This window comes from Macrobrachium rosenbergii, chromosome 42 (genome assembly GCF_040412425.1).
Source record: "Macrobrachium rosenbergii isolate ZJJX-2024 chromosome 42, ASM4041242v1, whole genome shotgun sequence".
Lineage (NCBI taxonomy): Eukaryota > Metazoa > Arthropoda > Malacostraca > Decapoda > Palaemonidae > Macrobrachium > Macrobrachium rosenbergii.
This window is the reverse complement of record NC_089782.1, coordinates 17,405,622-17,424,384: the sequence shown is the minus strand read 5'-3', so window position 1 is coordinate 17,424,384 and position 18,763 is coordinate 17,405,622. Positions and strand designations below refer to the sequence as shown.

Below are 18,763 nucleotides of genomic sequence, written 5' to 3'. Positions count from 1 at the left end.
CTCAGTTTTCATTTTCTCCTCTTGGTGGCGAACCTGCTATATAATTGATATGGAGATGTTTTGTATATTATATATATATATATATATATATATATATATATATATATATATATATATATATATATATATATAAAACAGTGTATATATACATATATGTATATATATATATATATATATATATATATATATATATATATATATATATATATATATATTATATATATATATATATACAGTATGTATGTACAGTATGTATATATGCAGTTCCCCAATTGCAGGATAAACGAGGCGCCCAGTATCTATCAAACTATTAATTTGCTACCGAAATGAACATCATTAATGTTCAAAGTGCATAATAAAACAGGAAATTCTTGTTTTCAGCTCCAGAGTGTAAATAAGGTTTAAAGTAAAAATTTATCGTAGATCTGTACATATGCATAATATGTAAGTATTTATGTATATATAATTACATATTATGCATACGCATATATACAGATCTACTATAAATTTTTACTTTAAAACTTATTCATACCCTGGAGCTGAAAATATGAATTTTCTGTTTTAATGTGCACTTTGAATGTTAATGATGTTCATTTCGGTAGCAAATTAATAGTTTGATAGATACTGGACGCTCCGTTTGTCCTGAAATCGGGGAACTGCAATGGAAAAACATGGATCTCTGGGTGAGGGAAAACACAAAACGATTGAAATACAATGACGGATTAACCCAAACTAACCTTTGGGGCCGGTCCTTACCTAGCCAATGGGGCTTTGTCCGCCATGGAGCCCCTCAACCTAACCTAGGGAGCTGGGTCTTTATCAAGGTAGGGGGCTTCACCCCTCTGGAGACCCCCCAACTTAACCTAACCTAGGGCACTGGGTCCTCACCTAGCCACGAGGCTTTGCTTTGCATCCCTGGACCCATCCCACCTAACCTAACCTAGAGCACAGGGTACCTATCCGAAGGGGCTTCACCCAGTGGACCAACCCCCTTAGCTAACCTAGGGTGCCAGGTCCTTACTTAGCTGTGAAACCCATTCGAAGTCCCCCTCCATGTAGCCTAACCTAGGGCATTTTAAATAAAAACAAATAACAGGATCATAACCTAATCTAACCTCAAGTGCCACAGCCTCAAATAGCCCACCACGAAGATGGCCTAGGTTACCAGGTCCTTAGTTAGCTATTACATGACGTCACTAGAACTTTCAATAAAGCTTACCTTAATCCCTGTGACTCCCATAATTGCAGGAAAAAGGAGGGGCCAGTATCTCTAAAACTGTCTAGTCTATTAATTTGCTATCGAAATGAACGTCAGAAAAGTTCAAAACGCAGAGTAAAACATGGGAAAAACACATTTTCAACTCCAGAATACGGTTATGGCTTACATTTAATGAAGCAAATGATCAAACGTTGAATAAACATCACCTTAATCAGAATCAGAAGTTGCAGAAATAGGCTACAATGGGGATATTAGAATACATCCTTGTATTTTTGTGGCCCCCAAGTGCTACAGGATGAAAGGGGCTCCAATATCTTTAAACTGCCAGTATGTTACATTAGAAACACTACAAATACAAGGAACAGGAGTTGTACGTCTAAACCAAACAAAGAAGGACTACACATTGAAGCTTGGCGCTTGCCTTTATCAAGCAACGCCTGGATTCCAAAACCCCACTTAAATGTTGAAACTTAAAACAAGAAAACCAATCAGCCTAGTTAGTCTAAAAACTCTAAAAAATTAAACATTAAAATTGTTGGTTTAAAATTCTTACAACAAATACTGAATATCCATCCCTGAACCAGTAAATGTTGGTTTCCTGTAGACCGTAATATTAAAATCAGCACTTGTCGAGAAACGAGTACAACTAGAAACAAGTAAACTATGCGCCGAGCGGCCGAAGTTTCTTCAGCGCAATCGAGTTTTCTGTACAGCGTATAACGCTATATGAAACCTTCAGCCACGGCCCGTGAAACTCTCAGCCACGGTCCATGAAACATCCAGCCACGGCCCAGAGGTGGCCTGTGTTGCTGGTATCTATAGCGGTGCCAGACGTACGATCACGGCTAACTTTAACCATAAATAAAACTACTGAGGCTAGAGGGCTGCAATTTGGTATGTCTGATGATTGGAGGGTGCATGATCAACATACCAATTTGCAGCCCTTCTAACTTCAGTACTTTTTTAAGATCTGAGGGCGGACAGACAAAGCCATCTCAATAGTTTTCTTTTACAGGCAACTTGCTATTTTGTTATAATTCAGTGGCGAAATTTATTGTATTTCCCTCTCGAACATCAAAAACAAGTGGCTGCTTCTTGGACGATAGGAGTCGGCGCTAAAAAAAAAATGTGAGAAGGCAGAATCCTTGTACATAAGAAAATCAAAATCAGATATAAATCTAGACTTATCCATCTTCCCTTAGAAGTTTTAACATAATAGTTTTTGTAAAATTATGTGTTTACTGTAAATGGTTTATATGTGCTCGATTGTCATTGACACACACACACACACACACACACACACACACATATATATATATATATATATATATATATATATATATATATGTGTGTGTGTGTGTGTGTGTGTGTGTGTGTGTGTGTGTGTGTGTGTGTGTGTGTGTGTGTGTATTGAATGAGAGAGAGAGAGAGAGAGAGAGAGAGAGAGAGAGAGAGAGAGAGAGAGAGAGAGAGAACTGCATTTGTTTAGGGAGGAGGGTTAGCATAAACGTCATACCGGCCTCAACGGTGCATTATTATTATTATTATATTATTATTATTATTATTATTAGGAATAATCTAAGGGATATTGCTGTAGAGTCTGGATTCAATTGAGAGAGGACAATCACGCCCGTAACAAGAAACATTAAATATTCTGCTAAACGTTAATTTTCTCTTTCTATTACTCCTTGCGTTTCTCTCTTCGCTTCCTTCTGTCAAGGAGAGAGGCACATTAAATATGCCATTAGAATTATACAGAAAATACGATATGAACGCTCCAACAATTACACATATTTTTAAAATAGGTACTACAATAACACAACGCTTGAAGCATAATTTCGAAAATACATTGCCGTAAAAGAAATGGAACGGAGTATAGAATTTAGACCAAAGGCCAAGCATTAGGACCTGTGAGGTCATTCACCGCTGAAAGGGAAATGGAGAGTAAGGGAGGTTTTTCAAGTTGTAACAGGAGGAAAACCTCGCAGTTACACTGTGAAACAGTTATAAGGGGAGGGTGAAAAGTAAGGTCGAAGAAAAAGAGTATGAATGGAGGTACAGTAAAAGGAATGAAAGGGGCTGCAGCTAGGGGCCGAAGGGGACGCTGCGAAGAACTTTTAGCAGGGCCTACAGTGCACCATGAGAGGTGCATCTGTACCCCGCTACGGGGACTAAAAAAGGATCGCAGATTATGATAACCTTCCACGCCACTTATTCTTAAATATAACGCAGAGTAAAATATACCGTGAGGTTTTCAAGTCTCATGGCATCAACTTGATGGTACTGGAAGGAAGGCAGGACAAAATATTTAAGCTAAGAGTTCTTACCAACCACAGTGCATAAGAAAGGAACGAGGCACCCGATCCAACCAAACTGTCTCTATCACAAGTGTTCCTTCCAGGTAATCCACTAGCGGACCCAGGGAGGGGGTCACCTGGGCACGTGCCGTCCCCCCATGAAAAATAATGACAAAATAATAATATTGAAGATTTAGATAACATAAATGAGAAATATAAAAATGGGAAAAAAATAAAAAATCTATTATTAGAAATATATAATATATACATATATATACTGTATGTATATATATATATATATATATATATATATATATATATATATATATATATATATATATATATATATATATATATATATATATATGTGTGTGTATGTGTGTATAATATGAAAATTGGTGGCACCCCATGAAATTTTTCTGGGTCCGCTACTGAGATTATCTCGTACCTTGTCGGCCAGGGAGTTTTAGACAACGAGAATCCAGTAAATAACAAACGTTACCTTACAGATTTCGTAAATTTACAAAACACAAATCCATACATTGTAATGTAACCTCAGCTATTAAGTTTCTTCTGCAGTGTAATTTAATAACTTTATACAAATGAGGAAAACATAAGTCATCAAATAAATAAATTCATACAATTCAAATAAATATATTACATTATTTAATGAAGGCATGGCCGGCTATCATAATATTCTTTTGTTATATACCATAATATTCTTGTATATTTTTACACATTGGTTTGTTTTATTAAATATGTATACAACTATTTTTCTGGATTTTACACTTCGATCCGGTTGTAATTATTGTTAACTTGTATTCCCTTATTATTTGGTCTTTTATCAACAGCTCATTTATACCATATTCTTTGCTTTCTTTGAAAGCACATATTTTCATTTTACCTCTTCCAATCCTCTCATTCTCCGTTATTGTGTACGTTCCTTTTTAAGTATCGTCTAGTTCTCGTTCTTCATATTTCATATAAATATAGCTAAATTAATTAACTTTTATCTTATAGTTCATGTTATTATTGCTATATTTCTTAGATAATTAACTCGAATTACTACAGTTCTACTTAAATTCAACTTTTCCTATATATATATATATATATATATATATATATATATATATATATATATATATATATATATATATATATATATATATATATATATATATATATATATATATATATATATATATATACATATATATATATATATATATATATATATATATATATATATTTATGTCTATATATAATATATATATATAAATATAATTATAATTTGTATATATAATGTATACATGTAAACATATATATAAATATAATTATAATGACTACAATGCACTCTAAACACTACAAGGCCTAAATAACAAAGCTCTTATTGCCCCGATCCTTCTTATCGAAATCATGTGATTCGTATCGTTGTGCAACCGCCATTGCCTGATCTGCATTCTCCAAGATAAGACGAGAGAGACACAGCTGGCTATACTGAGCGTTCGGGTCCCCTGCGGGTAACATAACAGTTGGATGTGTCCTTTCTAGAGTCTCGAGATATCACATCCGGAGTGAAGCTTCCTTCTGGTTCTTCCAAACGTTAGAATCGCCACGCTTGCAGAATTAAGAGTCGAGATGGTAAGGGATTCTTTCTTATTCAAAAGACATTTATTTATTTATTTTATTTATTTATTTTCTGGAGTCCTGGCTTTCCTGCTGTAACACTGAAGCATGCAAGGACGATGTACGTGCCATTTGGACAATCGTAAGCATGTAATGTACATAAATGTATGTATGTATGTATTTTTGTGTATATACTATATATATATATATATATATATATATATATATATATATATATATATATATATTCTAATCTGTTTATCTAGTGATAAGAACAAGTAAAATTTCCTCCTTGATAAGAAGTTGAAAGATAAGAGGCGCAAGGTTAGTCTGAATCGAAAGCCTCGTCTCTCGACCGTCACCAAGAAAGGTTCCAACAATATTTCTTTTCAGGAGAGTTGTACCAACGTATTCTCATATTCTTAGAGGAACCATTAATTATCGGTCAGCTCATTAAGAGAAGATATACACAGGTGATGCTATTCCGATATGTTCCCCAGTAAATTTATATGAATTCAGCTCTTCAGACTTTTGCTAAAAATTTTTCAATAAATTATAATTAGTTTTCTTTTGGCAATACGTTTATATTTATTTTCGATCTCGTTTTGTTGCTGACCAGTGTAAAGATTTTCAAAAAAATGTTGTTAGGTTTCAAAAACCTTACTTTATCGGAAGGCAGCGCTCAGGCAGTCTTTTGCATTATATAACTGAACTGGAAAGCCAGAAACAAGAGAGAGAGAGAGAGAGAGAGAGAGAGAGAGAGAGAGAGAGAGAGAGAGTTTGTTTAAGAGCAAAAGGCCCATCTCTTGTGAGAAGGATGTTTGATGTACAAACTTACCTAGAGGATGTTTGAAGTACTGTAAAGAATACTCTCTAGATTCTGAAAGAATTTGACTTTATTCTGATCTGAAATCATTTTCATTTCTGATTTATATCTTATTTTGTCCTTTGACCCATATCAAGTTTAGGTAGAAGCTCAAATCGTCGAGTGGTTTAGTAATAGGATTAAGTTTTCAGCAAAAATGACGATCATGCTTACACGAGTAAACATTTTTAGTATTGTTTTTTAATTCTGATAACCTGGTTCAACAACCACATCACTTTCAGCAGCCAGCGTCACAAGATGAGAGATCTTTCAAATGTAGGCCTATCCTTCATTAGACTGTATACTTGCAACTCAAAAACTTTTTCTGATCCTGCGTGACTCATTAGCAGATTTCTGGCGGCAAGGATACTTTCCTATCGTAGATTACCGCACTTGTACATGGAATGGTGACTGATTTTTGCGTTCTTTCAGGAGTCCAATCCCCTGGAGTGTGACGTTTGCAGTAATGTGTTCAGCGACGAACATTGCCCAAGAATTCTCCCTTGTTCCCACACGTTCTGTGGCCGTTGCATCGACGAGCTTTCCTCAACCCGAAAGAAAACTTGTCCTTTATGTAGAAAAAACTTCACAGCCAGTTCAGCCAAAGACCTGACGATTAACAGAAGCCTCCTTGATGCCGCAAAGCGGTTTTCTTCCATGCACATAAGACACAAGGCTGCTGCCCGAGAACCAAAGAAATCGTTTTTAGACTTTACTGAGGATTTCAGAAAGAAAACAAAGAAAGCCATCGCTGACTGTCAGGCTACAAAAGATCAGGGTTTGGCTGCCATTGAAAACCTCACTGGAAGGAAAAGTAGCGCCTTAGAAAACAAAAAAGAAATTGAGGTTCTTATTGAAGTTCTCCAAAAGCTGAAATTTTCAAATGAAAATACCATGACTGGTACTGATAAAGATATTCAATTGCTGAGGAATGGGGTGGATGCTATGCTACAACTGGAAGAAAAGATCCAAGTCTCAGGTGATAAACTGGAAGCTGTAACAGACTTTACATCTGCCGGGCCCATCATAGATGATGCAGAAGAGGCCCTTAAGGACGTTCAAGAAAAGGCAAAGGATATACAAGAGGTTCTTCAGAAGAACGAAAGAGAACGAGCTGGTATTGAGAAGGTAAGTGTGTGCCCTCCTCTTTCTCACCCCTGGTTCCTAAATCAAAAAATCTACACATGCTAGGGGTAATCCCATTCTTATTCACATGATTTCACTCATACCAAGGGATAAGACATCTTTGAAATAATACCAAAAACAGTCAACTAAAAAGAAAGTTTTAAATAGTGTTTTCTTCTCACTGGATTATACAATAAAGCCTTTTTCCTTTCAGATAAACATTTATATTTCTCTCCATAATAGTTTGCTTGCTTTCATGGTCTGAATACTTTTCATGAAAAAATTTTCGGTCTAGAAATTATTATTCTTGCAAAGAACATGTGTTAAGCCCTTATCCCGATTCCCATAAACATAATTTTGTTTATAATTTTCTAACTGCTTTAATGGTGAACTGATATTTTTCATAATCTGTCCTCTTGGCCTAATTTCGTCATTACAGGATATTCGTAATGCGAAAATAAGGCTTCGGAATATAGCTGAGGAAATCAAACAAAGGATAATTGAAGAGGATTCTCTCATAGACATCACGGTAAAATTCTAGTGTTTCATTTTCTAAGAACACAGAAAAATTACAAAATTGTTCATAAAAGTAGCCTATCTGCTCAACAGACACATGATAAAGATAAATGAGTCAAATAACATATGACAGGATGAATTACATTATTCAATCTTCATTCTAAAGCATAAGTAATAAACTCGGAGCGATTTCTATGAGAAGTACGAATAAATATTTTTAGGCGATTCCCTTCCTGCCAGAGGTACAAATATATTATCGGTTCAGAGATAAAATATCTGTAGGTTAAAGTTATGACAAATATGAATGATTCTGAGGCTTCCATAAGAAGGATTTCACTCTCTTGGTTTAAGAAAAGAAATCTCACCGCAGGTGAATGACCTCCGAAGTCCAAGCGGGCCCTTGAGCGGCAGTGTTCACAGAGAGATCGTTGCTGTGCAGAAGTTCAAAGGGAAACAGAGGGTGGCTCTGGTCAGGCCCAAAAAACAGGTCTCTCTGCGTCATCTTGAGGAAGGTGATATACCACCGAAAAGCTATGTCATAAAGGTACGTTTATACCAGTCAACAAATTGATAGGAACTCTCTCTCTCTCTCTCTTTATCCGACTTTTAATCCTTACAGAAGCTTTCCTTTCGGAGTCTTAGCCCAAACTCAGTCATATTTTGGGAGTTCTGTTTCTGTATTTTTCTAAGATATCTGCATATGTAGTAGTAAAAACTTACAGTACATACTTGGGGTACAATACAAATAGATCGTGTTTTTATAAGTGTTAGGCCTCAGTAAACTACAGTCCTTAAAATCCATACGTTTTACTGATTTCCTTTGACATAATTAGATCAAATTTAAATCCTTTGGTTGATATTCAAATTCACGCAGATACTTTCCTTTATGAAACTGGAATAAACTCTTTCTAGACCCTAACCAATTCATTGTATGATTATCTTTACTAATGTGAACGAAAATCGCACTGTACTCCTGCTCCTATCCTATACTTTTTATGCTGTTATATTCTCTTTCCCAATGATTTTCTAGTTTAACTAATACAAAAATTGTGATATGGCTTACATGAGACTTGATACAATGTACACATCCTTTTGTATTGTCGGGAGAGTTATTTGTAAGTGCTTGTTTCATTGCATTACCCTTTTGAAATGCTATTTGAACGCCAGGGTTCTTAAGAAGACGGGGAAATATCTCTGAAAATATAGTTAGCCTATATTGAAGTAACGGTTTTTTTTTTTGGCGCGTTATAAGTTTCTCTGTTATTTTGATCATTAAAGTCCGTTTTACCGTTCTTAATGCACTGTTCAATACAGAATCAGAAGATTGTAATTGCCTGCTTACATTTCTAATTACAACTAATTCATCATCAATATACTCAGGGCTACGTATACGCTCTTTATGTAACTCTTAAAAGCATGGATGTGAGCATATTGAATATGAAATAGATGTAATTAGGAATATAGTTAAGTAGTGGAGGCACTAATGGAATCATTGCAGAGATAATTTCAGCTGAAACTGAAATAACACCTTGTATACCATGTTTCAGTTCATGCGGCAGCGAAAAATTATCATTCACTGACACGCGTTCATGGAAATACTGTGGGATGTACACAAGGTAAGGGAGCAAAAATGCTCCGAGAAGACAGGAAAGACGATAAGTTACGCCCGCGTCACACATTGGCGGTTCAAGACCGCGACCGTCGTAATTTGCTCATTGCAACGCGGTAACGCTCTAGGTACGACCAAATCGGCATGATTCGTAACTGCGTCGCCGAGTTTGACACGTCCGGCAAGTGATGGCGGATGTGCAAGACTGCACAGCACTTACGCGGTCGAATCACGAAGACTGTCAAAAGTCCCCATGTCATGCCGCAGGGCACAACTGTGTCGTAATGTTATCACGACTGACGAGACGGCGTCAGCATTTGATTACGTCAGGCATAACTAGCAAATGTCAACATTGCGCCATCCAGTATGAGTTCGCCATGTACTTGGCAAGCCCACAGTGTGCCAGTGGGGATGAGCAGTAGCGTATTTTGGCTCCTCCTTTGGTGGGGATGTGTAGTAGTGTATATTGGCTCCCTTTATTAACTTTTTGTTATTGTTCACACAATAATAATATGAAAAAAGTTCTTCTTGTAACTGTTCTCTAATAATGCTACTGTAAATTCTTTTTGTACATTTTCAAGATTATTACAAAAAGGCATTTTTACAACACATGACGATGCCGTTGCGTCTGTTGGCAGGGACGTAACTATGTCGGGCTGCTCGGGCATAAATCGTCATACCTTCACGGGCGTCGCCGTCCTGTGAAAACCGTTAAATGTGGGAGTGGCCTGAATTATCGGTGTGCACGACTACGCACGGTCGTAATCTCATCTCAAAGTGCGCACTGATGTAAATGTTCATTACCTATGACGTCGTGGTGTCGTAATCAGCTGATTTGTCCTTTTTTTGAGGCCCGCGACTGATGCCGATCGGTCGCCAAACCCAGCCATTACGAGGGTGGCGGTCTTGAATCGCCAATGTGTGCATACGAAAGAGAGAAAATGAGAGAGAGCCTGATCTCATCGTCTCAAAATCGTGATAAGAGATTAGCCTCGACTTTTTTCTAGCGTTAATTAACTGAGGCAGTTCGGCATTTTTCATATAAAAATTTAACACTAAATAACACACCCTACCGCTTTATGAGTTTGTGCTCATTATAAAGTGCATAAGATTTTTGCTCATCCTTTACTTATTACTTATTAGGGGTCATTATTATTACAGCGTCTGACGTAAAATCGGCACACCGTAGAGAAGGCATACATCTCAGGATGCGCCTGTAAAAATAGTTTTGAATTTTCTTTATTTGGATTAAAAAAACACATTTCCAGTGATGTTAAGCTTTTGCTGTGTGCAGCACAAGAGAAGGGGGAAAGCATCCTATTATCAATTCACACCACCCGTGCATCTGATTAGCCAGTCACAGGCTGGAAACTGGTCAGTCTGTTCCAGCCATCACCGGGTGAAAATCTACGTTGCGACCTCTCCTCATGAAATATGTCTTTCCAAAGTTATAACTTTCATTACACTTCAGTTTTGCCGGAAGAAAAGTAGGGTTTCTCAATTTCATCACTAAACATCGTCAAGCCAACGATTTAAGGATCATAATGATATATGGATTATGTACTTCAATAAACTTAATGCTAAAAATGTATAGTGAAATAAACATGAGGCTATTGTCTGCGCGCATCCTGGCTCATTTTAATATTCTTAATCTTTTGCTTGTTATTTTCATATTGACTGAGAGCCCTACCTATAATATTTTGGCAGCATTGTCATCCATGACATTTAAGTTACGATACTGTATGAAACACTAGACGATAAATGATAAATGCACTGTGATGTCATGTAAGGAATGAAAGAATATATTTTATATTAAAAATTTCATGTTTATTTCACTATACATATTTTTGCATTAAGTTTACTAAAGTACATAATTCATATATCATTATAATCCTTAAATCATTGGCTTGACGATGTTTAGAGATGAAATTGAGAAACACTACTTTTCTTCGGGTAAAACTGAGGTGTAATGAAAGTTATAACTGAAATATATTTTCCATGAGGAGAGGTTGCAGTGTAGATGTTCACTCAGTGACGGCTGGAACAGACTGACCAGTTTCCACCCCTGTGACTGGCTGGTCAATGGCCAATCAGAAGCGTCGTAGGAGGCAGGGTTTATCAGATGTACGGGTGGTGTGAATTGATAACAGTCGTGAATGATGGAGATGCAAACCCGTGTGAATTGATAATAGTCGTGAATGATGGAGATGCAATGTTGTTGGCGATTGTTCACGTGAATTTGCCATTAATGCTGTAAAGGTAATTTTTATTTAGACTTTATCATATATATTTATATAATATAAATATATATATATATATATATATATATATATATATATATATATATATATATATATATATATATATATATATATATATATATATATATCCTCTACTTATGAACGCATTACGTTCCAAATGGCTGTTCGTAAGTTCGTTTTGTTCATAAGTTCAACTTCATATACGCAAAGTCAATACATACAGCATTATTATTTATGTTTTTTCATACAAAAATCCAATACTAGTACTGTTACTGTATTTTGTAGAGTATCTTATTAAGACAAATTATATACTGTTTAAGACCTAACATTAAACAAATTATGATAATACAGTAAAGGTAAAGTACACGTACAGTTTTCTTTCCTATGAAACTGGTGTCGTAGGCTTGCCATGATGGATGATGAGAGGGGGAGGGCGGTGTGGAATTAATAAGGGGTGGCAGGTCATCAACGTCTTCTTTATTTTCGCTTTCTTCAGCAAGGATTTCTTCGGGAAGGATTTCTTCATCACTTCCTCTTCATCTGGGGAAGAAGCAGTCATTGGAGGTGGGGACGCTCTCGAGACTGAAGGCACTGGTTTAAAGAATTTGTCTATGGAAGTTTGCATTGTTTTTTTCTTTTTGGGGTCCTGACTCTCAAAAATAGTCAACACTTTTTCTAAAAGAGAAAACCCCTCGGCCATCAATTTTGTTTCAGACTTCTTTATGGGAACAAGTTCTTCTTCTTCTTCGTGTTCTTCTGTTTTGTGCTGTTCTTCCAGTTCCATCAAATCCTCATTCGTCAACTCCTCTGAATGACTGTCAAACAGTTCTTGAAAGTCCTCTTCCCCTATGTCAAGGTTCAACTTTCACTTATGTCAACGAGACTTAACGACTCCCTTTTCCTTCTCTTCTCGATTAAACCCTCTGAAGTCATGTACAAACTGTGGGCATAAGGCCTTCCATATTCCATTCATGTTGACCTCACTTACTTCATGCCATGCAGCATCAATGTTCTTTACAATATTGTAAATGTTGTAACCCTTCCAGATATCACGTAAAGCCGCATCTGCATCATTTATCTCCTTAACGCTAGCCTATACTTACGGCGAGTGTAGTATTTTTTTAAATTTGCTATTACGCCCTGATCCATTGCCTGAATGAGTGAAGTTGTGTTAGGTGGTAAATAAACAACTTGAACATCCGGATGGAAATCATCTACTTGCGGTGGGTGACCAGAAGCATTGTCCAAAATTAAGAGAATCTTAAATGGAATGTTATACTCTCTGCAGTACAGCTTGACTTCGGGGATAACGTAATGGAAAAATCAGTCCTCAAATACAGCAAGAGTCTCCCAGGCTTTCTTATGGCCAACCAGATTACGGGTACACTTTTTGTGATATTTTTCAGTGCTCGTGGGTTTGCTGCCCAATACACGAGGAGAGGTTTCAGCTTCATGTCTCCCGAACAACTGCCACCCAGCAGTAATGTTAAGGTGCCTTTCCAATGCAGCGAATCAAACGACTGTAGCCGCGCGATTACACAGCCGCCTATTCGATTTTCAGTACCGCGACTTTGGTTGCTCTACTTGTCAGTCTCAGTGCTGATGTCATATACATACATACATACATATATATGTGTGTATATGTATATATATATATATATATATATTATATATATATATATATATATATATATATATATATATATATATATATATATATATATATATATATATATGTATATATATACATATGTATATGTACATTATATATATATATATATATATATATATATATATATATATATATATATATATATACATATATGACTTTTATCACATCACCGTGATTCATATACAATCAGTAAGCTACAAACGTCCTTTAATATCCAATTCGCTCTACCTCGGAAATAATATATTTTCATATATGTTACCGAAGGGGAATTTTTTAGTTGATAATAAGTTCGTCGTCCCGTGGGCTCGAACCAGCGAAAGACAAGAACTCAGGACTACAGTGGACGCATTTAACCTACGCGGCCGCGTCCACTGTAGTCCTGAGCAGGACCCACTCAGACAGGTCAGACGGACAGAGGCCCGATTTACGCTCCCTCTGCGCAGTGACGTCAGCTGATCCACAACTCACCTGTCTGCACCCTCTCTCTCTCTCTCTCTCTCTCTCTCTCTCAGGATATTGATTTGGATATCCTAGATTAACTGACAGCATATTTATCATGTCTATAGTATATTTCTGAAAGCGGAATAAATATATAACTATTTCATTACATTACTGTAAAGTTTATTTACACACAGTTTATATATAAATTATGTACAGTACATACACAGGTTAACACAGTTATGTTTGTTTGTTCTGCATACCATTACCATATCGCTTTCATGTTTTTTACTTTCACTTCTGCAAGTCTTATCTTTTTTTTTATTTATCGTAATATCATTATTTAACTTCCTTATTTTAAAGAACACTGAGTGGGTCCTGGTCCTGAGTTCTTGTCCTTCGCTGGTTCGAGCCAACGGGACGACGTACTTATTATCAACTAAAAAATTCCCCTTCGGTAACATATATGAAAATATATTATTTCCGAGATAGAGCGAATTGGATATTAAAGGACGTTTGTAGCTTACTGATTATACATACACACACACACACACACACATATATATATATATATATATATATATATATATATATATATATATATATATATATATATATATATATATATATATATATATATATATATATATATATATATGACAACAATGAGACTGATGAAGTAGAGCAACCAAAGTCGCGGTATTGAAAAATGAATAGGTTGCTGTGTAATCGCGCGGCTACAGTCGTTTGAGTCGCTGCATTGGAAACGCACCTTTAGCCTCTCTGTCGTCGCCTTAAATCCTGGCATCGTCTTCTCTTCACGGCTGATGTACGTTCTGTCTGGCATTTTTCTCCATTAAAGGCCTGTCTCGTCTGTATAAAAAATTTGCTGAGGGGTCTAACCTCCCTTATCTAAGAGCATCTCGGGAAATTTTTCGGCTGTTGCTTTCTCGGCGCTCGCTGCCTCACCGCCTATGGACACGTGATGCAATTTGGCTCGTTTCTTGAACTAATGAAACCATACGTGACTTGCAGCAAATGTTTCATCTTTAGCACTTTTGCCAGCCTTAGCCTCCAAGTCATCGAAAAGGCTTTAGCCTTTTCCTGAATCAGCGTGGGGGTAAGTGGTACAGACCTTGGTCTCTGGTGTTCCATCCAGATACCCAGAAGGTTTTCCATTTCTTCTACCACCCTCCCCCTTCCCTTACTTATAATTGTTGACTGTATATTGGCACAGCACTTTTCATGTGCTCTATAGTTTGTTCTTCAAAATTGTGCCGATGGACGAGCGATCCATTTCATAATGGCATGCTACGTCAACCATTTTTTCACCAGTTTCTAACTTCTTTATTATAGCCACTTTAGTTTCCATTGAGATGGCTTGCCGCTTTTTAACATTACCACTTTCATCAGTGGCCTTGCGCTTGCCATTAGACATGATATATTAATGGATGTGGCAAATATTTCACAATAAAAATGCACGAATGAATCGCCGCAGGGGAGATGAAATCTTTGCACTAGCGTAGGTTCAGAGAAACTGGGATGCGTAGTTGTAGTGGCATCAGCTACAGTGCTGTCCATTGTGGGTAGTGGCAGAAATTGTAACTAAGTCGAGGCAGACCCTCACAACAAAATTTTGACTTAGGGGTTGCGGCCCAGAGCACTCTGAACAAAAATTGAATTTACAAGCACAGATGTTGGTACCTATGAAAGTTCGTAAGTTGAAAGTTTGTAAGTAGAGGTGTGTGTGTGTGTGTGTGTGTGTGTGTGTGTGTGTGTGTGTGTGTGTGTGTGTGTGTGTGTGTGTGTGTGTGTGTGTGTGTGTGTGTGTGTGTGTATAAATATATATATATATATATATATATATATATATATATATATATATATATATATATATATATATATATTATATGTGTATATGTATATATATATACATATACATACATATATATGTACAGGGTGTGTTTGAAATTAAAGCCCCCCTTCTACAGCATAAACTAAAATTGATATGGACAAAAACAAAAGTAATTCAGAACAGGTATTTATTTAAGTTTCTCTCTGAGTATTTAATATTTTTTGTGGCCTCCATCTGCCTGTACCACAGCCTGCATTCTTGAGGGGTATGATTTCAGCAAATCGCAAAAAAGCTGAGACTCAAACTCCATTTCCCTGAGCACTTTGGTCACCTCTCTCTTCGGAGGTCATCAAGGCTTGGTATACCATCATAGTTCACTGTGCACGCTTCAACATGATCCTTTAAGATACTACCAATGTTTTCACACACATCAAGGTCAGGGGAGCTACCTGGAAATTCACTTGACAAGAAGAAATCGATACCATTGTTTCGAAGCAGCTCCTGTGTCTGAAGAGACTTGAAACATGGTGCCTTATCATGCAAAAAATGTGACTTCTTCAACAGATAACACATTTTCAGGATCTTTGAGGACAGGAAATACTCCACCAGTAAGCACAGTTTCTCTGAAGTATTCACCATTCCACGACTCCTTTTTCTTTGATCATCCACATTAACGGTTTGGCTGTGAAACAGAGAAAAATTTCCAAACATTCAGGAAATTTCACAACTTGGCGATAATGCATGTCATCGCTGATATCATCCAACTTTGCAGCCCAAATTATGTCATTTTTATGATTTGGCTTCCTGACTGTGTAAATGAAGAATTCATCTGATGTGGCAACATGGAGAAAGTCAGCTTCATCCCAGTCTTTAAGAAACGAACCATAAAACCATGCACGGTCTTCTCTCTGTTGCTGAGTGATGTTGGGCTTGCTGATAACGGCTTGATACCAGATTTTTTCAACTCACGATATACAGCACTATAACTTCTCTTCTTTCCCCTTTTTGTTTCTAGTTCAAGCGCCAATTTACGTAAAGACTTTCTTGGTCTACCCACTGCCTCGGCTATGATGTCTTTTGACTCCTGAGAAAGGACTTCAGGCCTTCCAAGATTCTCACTCTTTTCACCGTGACAGTCATATGGATTTTTGTTCCAGTTTCTTTTAACAAAGAAGTCATTGCTTTTAATGTATTTAGCTATCCAGGAATGTGAAATGAAGGATGCGCCAGCATCCCTGGCCTCTCTGAAGGCTATAGCCCGGATTCGGTCAATCCATCTGATTTCCTCCAAGTCGTTAGCCATGGCTGTATCTAACTCTGTCACTCAGTCTGAAAATACAAGAAATGTAAGATGAAAAATAGCTTAATAGAAACTTAAAACAGTGTACTTGGAGATAGGCTATAGCAGAAAACTTCATAACTTTCCATTTGTTCTGTGGAGGGGGGCCTCTAATTTCAAAAGACCTGGTACATAAATATATACAGAAAATAAACAATTACTGTGGATATCTCAATGAATTCCTTTCTTTTGATTAATAGCTTCAATCCCTGATGCATACATCTTCCCGAAGAGCATTCCTGGATTTGGGCGTTGATGGAACGGTCCTAGGAAGGATAATAATTAGGGTCATAGATGAGGGTAATCTCGCCCTCAATTTCCTCCACATGTGCACTGGAGCTATGGGACCTTCTTACGCCAACTCTCAGGTCTTACATGTGTATTATGAGAATGAGGAAGGTGAAAATGTTAGTATGGGGAGATATGAAGTTAACAGAAGAAAATCAAAGGCAGCAGTCTTGCCAGATGTAGACTGGGAGAGTGAGAAGGAGATGGAGATCTACGAAGAAACATCGCTGACTGCTGGAGAAGTGAGGGGCTGGTTCAACAATACAATGGCTTCGGCGTTTTATATTGTCACCAGAGATCACCCAACTCGAAGATATAGAAATCGCTTCGGGGTGGTGGAGGAGGGCCTCGATATTCTGAGAGACGCCATCCTGCAGCATCCAGATGTCACCAAAATAATGATCGTTGACTGCGGGTTGATTCTTACTCTGTAACTTTACCACTGGTGAACTGTTTTGATCACAGTCTTGTCTGACTGATATCAGTATAAGTAAGGTCTGTAAAAAGGGTATTTGTGGGACACAATTTTCTTCTCATTAGGTCTACGCATGCTCAAGGCCATCATCATCATCCCTTTTACTAGTATGAATGATTTGTTACATCCCTCATTGTTCGATAAACATTATTATGAATAAAAGTTATTTTTATATCTTCATTGTTTCGTTATTGCCTGGAAAATTTGTGCTATACTTATCAAGGTCAATGTGAAAATCTTGGACAAAAGAAATAGAGAAATTCAAGTTTTTAAAATAAAATTTGATAGCCAACATCATTTACTTCACAATGTTTTAATTTTCCAATATTTCTAACAATGCATAAAAAACCACTATATAGTTTTTTTTAATTCACCTTTTTAAATTTAAATTATATGGCACTATGGTTTATTTTATGTTCGTTTTCCATCTTTGCAGTACTTCGAAAAGTATATCTCAAATAAATTAGGCAATTCATTTGTTGAATACTACGTGGCTCTGTTTAAAAACTTCGAAAAAACTGAAGAAACAGGAAATATAAAGAAATAAAAACAATCAAACAGTTTATCACCTATTGTGCTGAACATCTAAACAAATATCCTCATTAATTCTACTAAGCTCTGATGCCCATGTCGTCCACCTCCAGAATGTCTGGAAATGATGGCGAACGACCCCTGGGACCATTTGTCATGATGACCCCTACAGGAAACAAGTAAAAAATGCGGCCATGAAAGGCTCTGCCGCGGCCCATGAAACTTGCAGCCATGGCCCGGTGATGGTCTGTGTTGCTGGCATCTATAGCGATGACAAACGCACGATCACGGCTAACTTTAACTTTAAATAAAATAAAAACTACTGAGGCTAGAGGGCTGCAATTTGGTATGTGTGAAAATTGGAGAGTGGATGATCAACATACCAACTTGCAGCCCTCTAGCCTCAGTGGATTTTAAGATCTGAGGACGGACAGAAAAAGTGCGGACGGACAGACAAATAGTCATCTCAGTAGTTTTCTTTTACAGAAAACTAAAAAAAGTATCTCTTGGAAATAAAAATAACGCTATACTCTTCCTCTTCCATCATTCATTCGCTGGTGAGCACCACGCTCCAGTAAATAACACAGAAGATGCCGAAGAGCACCAAGTAAAACACGCGAGAATAATCCAGCAAATTGCACTGGCCA

The 18,763-nt window shown here is 36.9% G+C and overlaps 2 protein-coding genes across 2 annotated transcripts in view; one reads left to right on the top strand and one right to left on the bottom strand.

Moving 5' to 3' along the window:
• Positions 1 to 4,957: 4,957 nt before the first annotated feature.
• Positions 4,958 to 17,759, top strand: LOC136828008 (E3 ubiquitin-protein ligase TRIM13-like). Its single transcript, XM_067085623.1, has 5 exons — positions 4,958 to 5,157; positions 6,440 to 7,135; positions 7,572 to 7,661; positions 8,019 to 8,192; positions 17,023 to 17,759. The coding sequence occupies exons 1-5, from the start codon at positions 5,155 to 5,157 to the stop codon at positions 17,542 to 17,544; spliced, it is 1,485 nt and encodes a 494-aa protein (XP_066941724.1). The 5' UTR covers positions 4,958 to 5,154; the 3' UTR covers positions 17,545 to 17,759.
• Positions 17,760 to 18,521: 762 nt separating this feature from the next.
• Positions 18,522 to 18,763, bottom strand: part of LOC136827749 (uncharacterized) — a 51,432-nt gene continuing 51,190 nt past the window's right edge. Inside the window, exon 15 of the mRNA XM_067085209.1 lies at positions 18,522 to 18,763. This exon is cut by the window's right edge and continues 203 nt beyond it. Within this exon, the coding sequence (XP_066941310.1) occupies positions 18,664 to 18,763 (100 nt within the window). The 3' untranslated portion in view covers positions 18,522 to 18,663.

Excerpts from the sequence above, each read along its gene's own strand:
- LOC136828008 (XM_067085623.1), top strand. Across the intron at positions 7,662-8,018 it reads ATTCTCTCATAGACATCACG|GTGAATGACCTCCGAAGTCC; the intron begins GTAAAATTCTAG and ends ATCTCACCGCAG. Across the intron at positions 8,193-17,022 it reads CGAAAAGCTATGTCATAAAG|CTTCAATCCCTGATGCATAC; the intron begins GTACGTTTATAC and ends TTTGATTAATAG.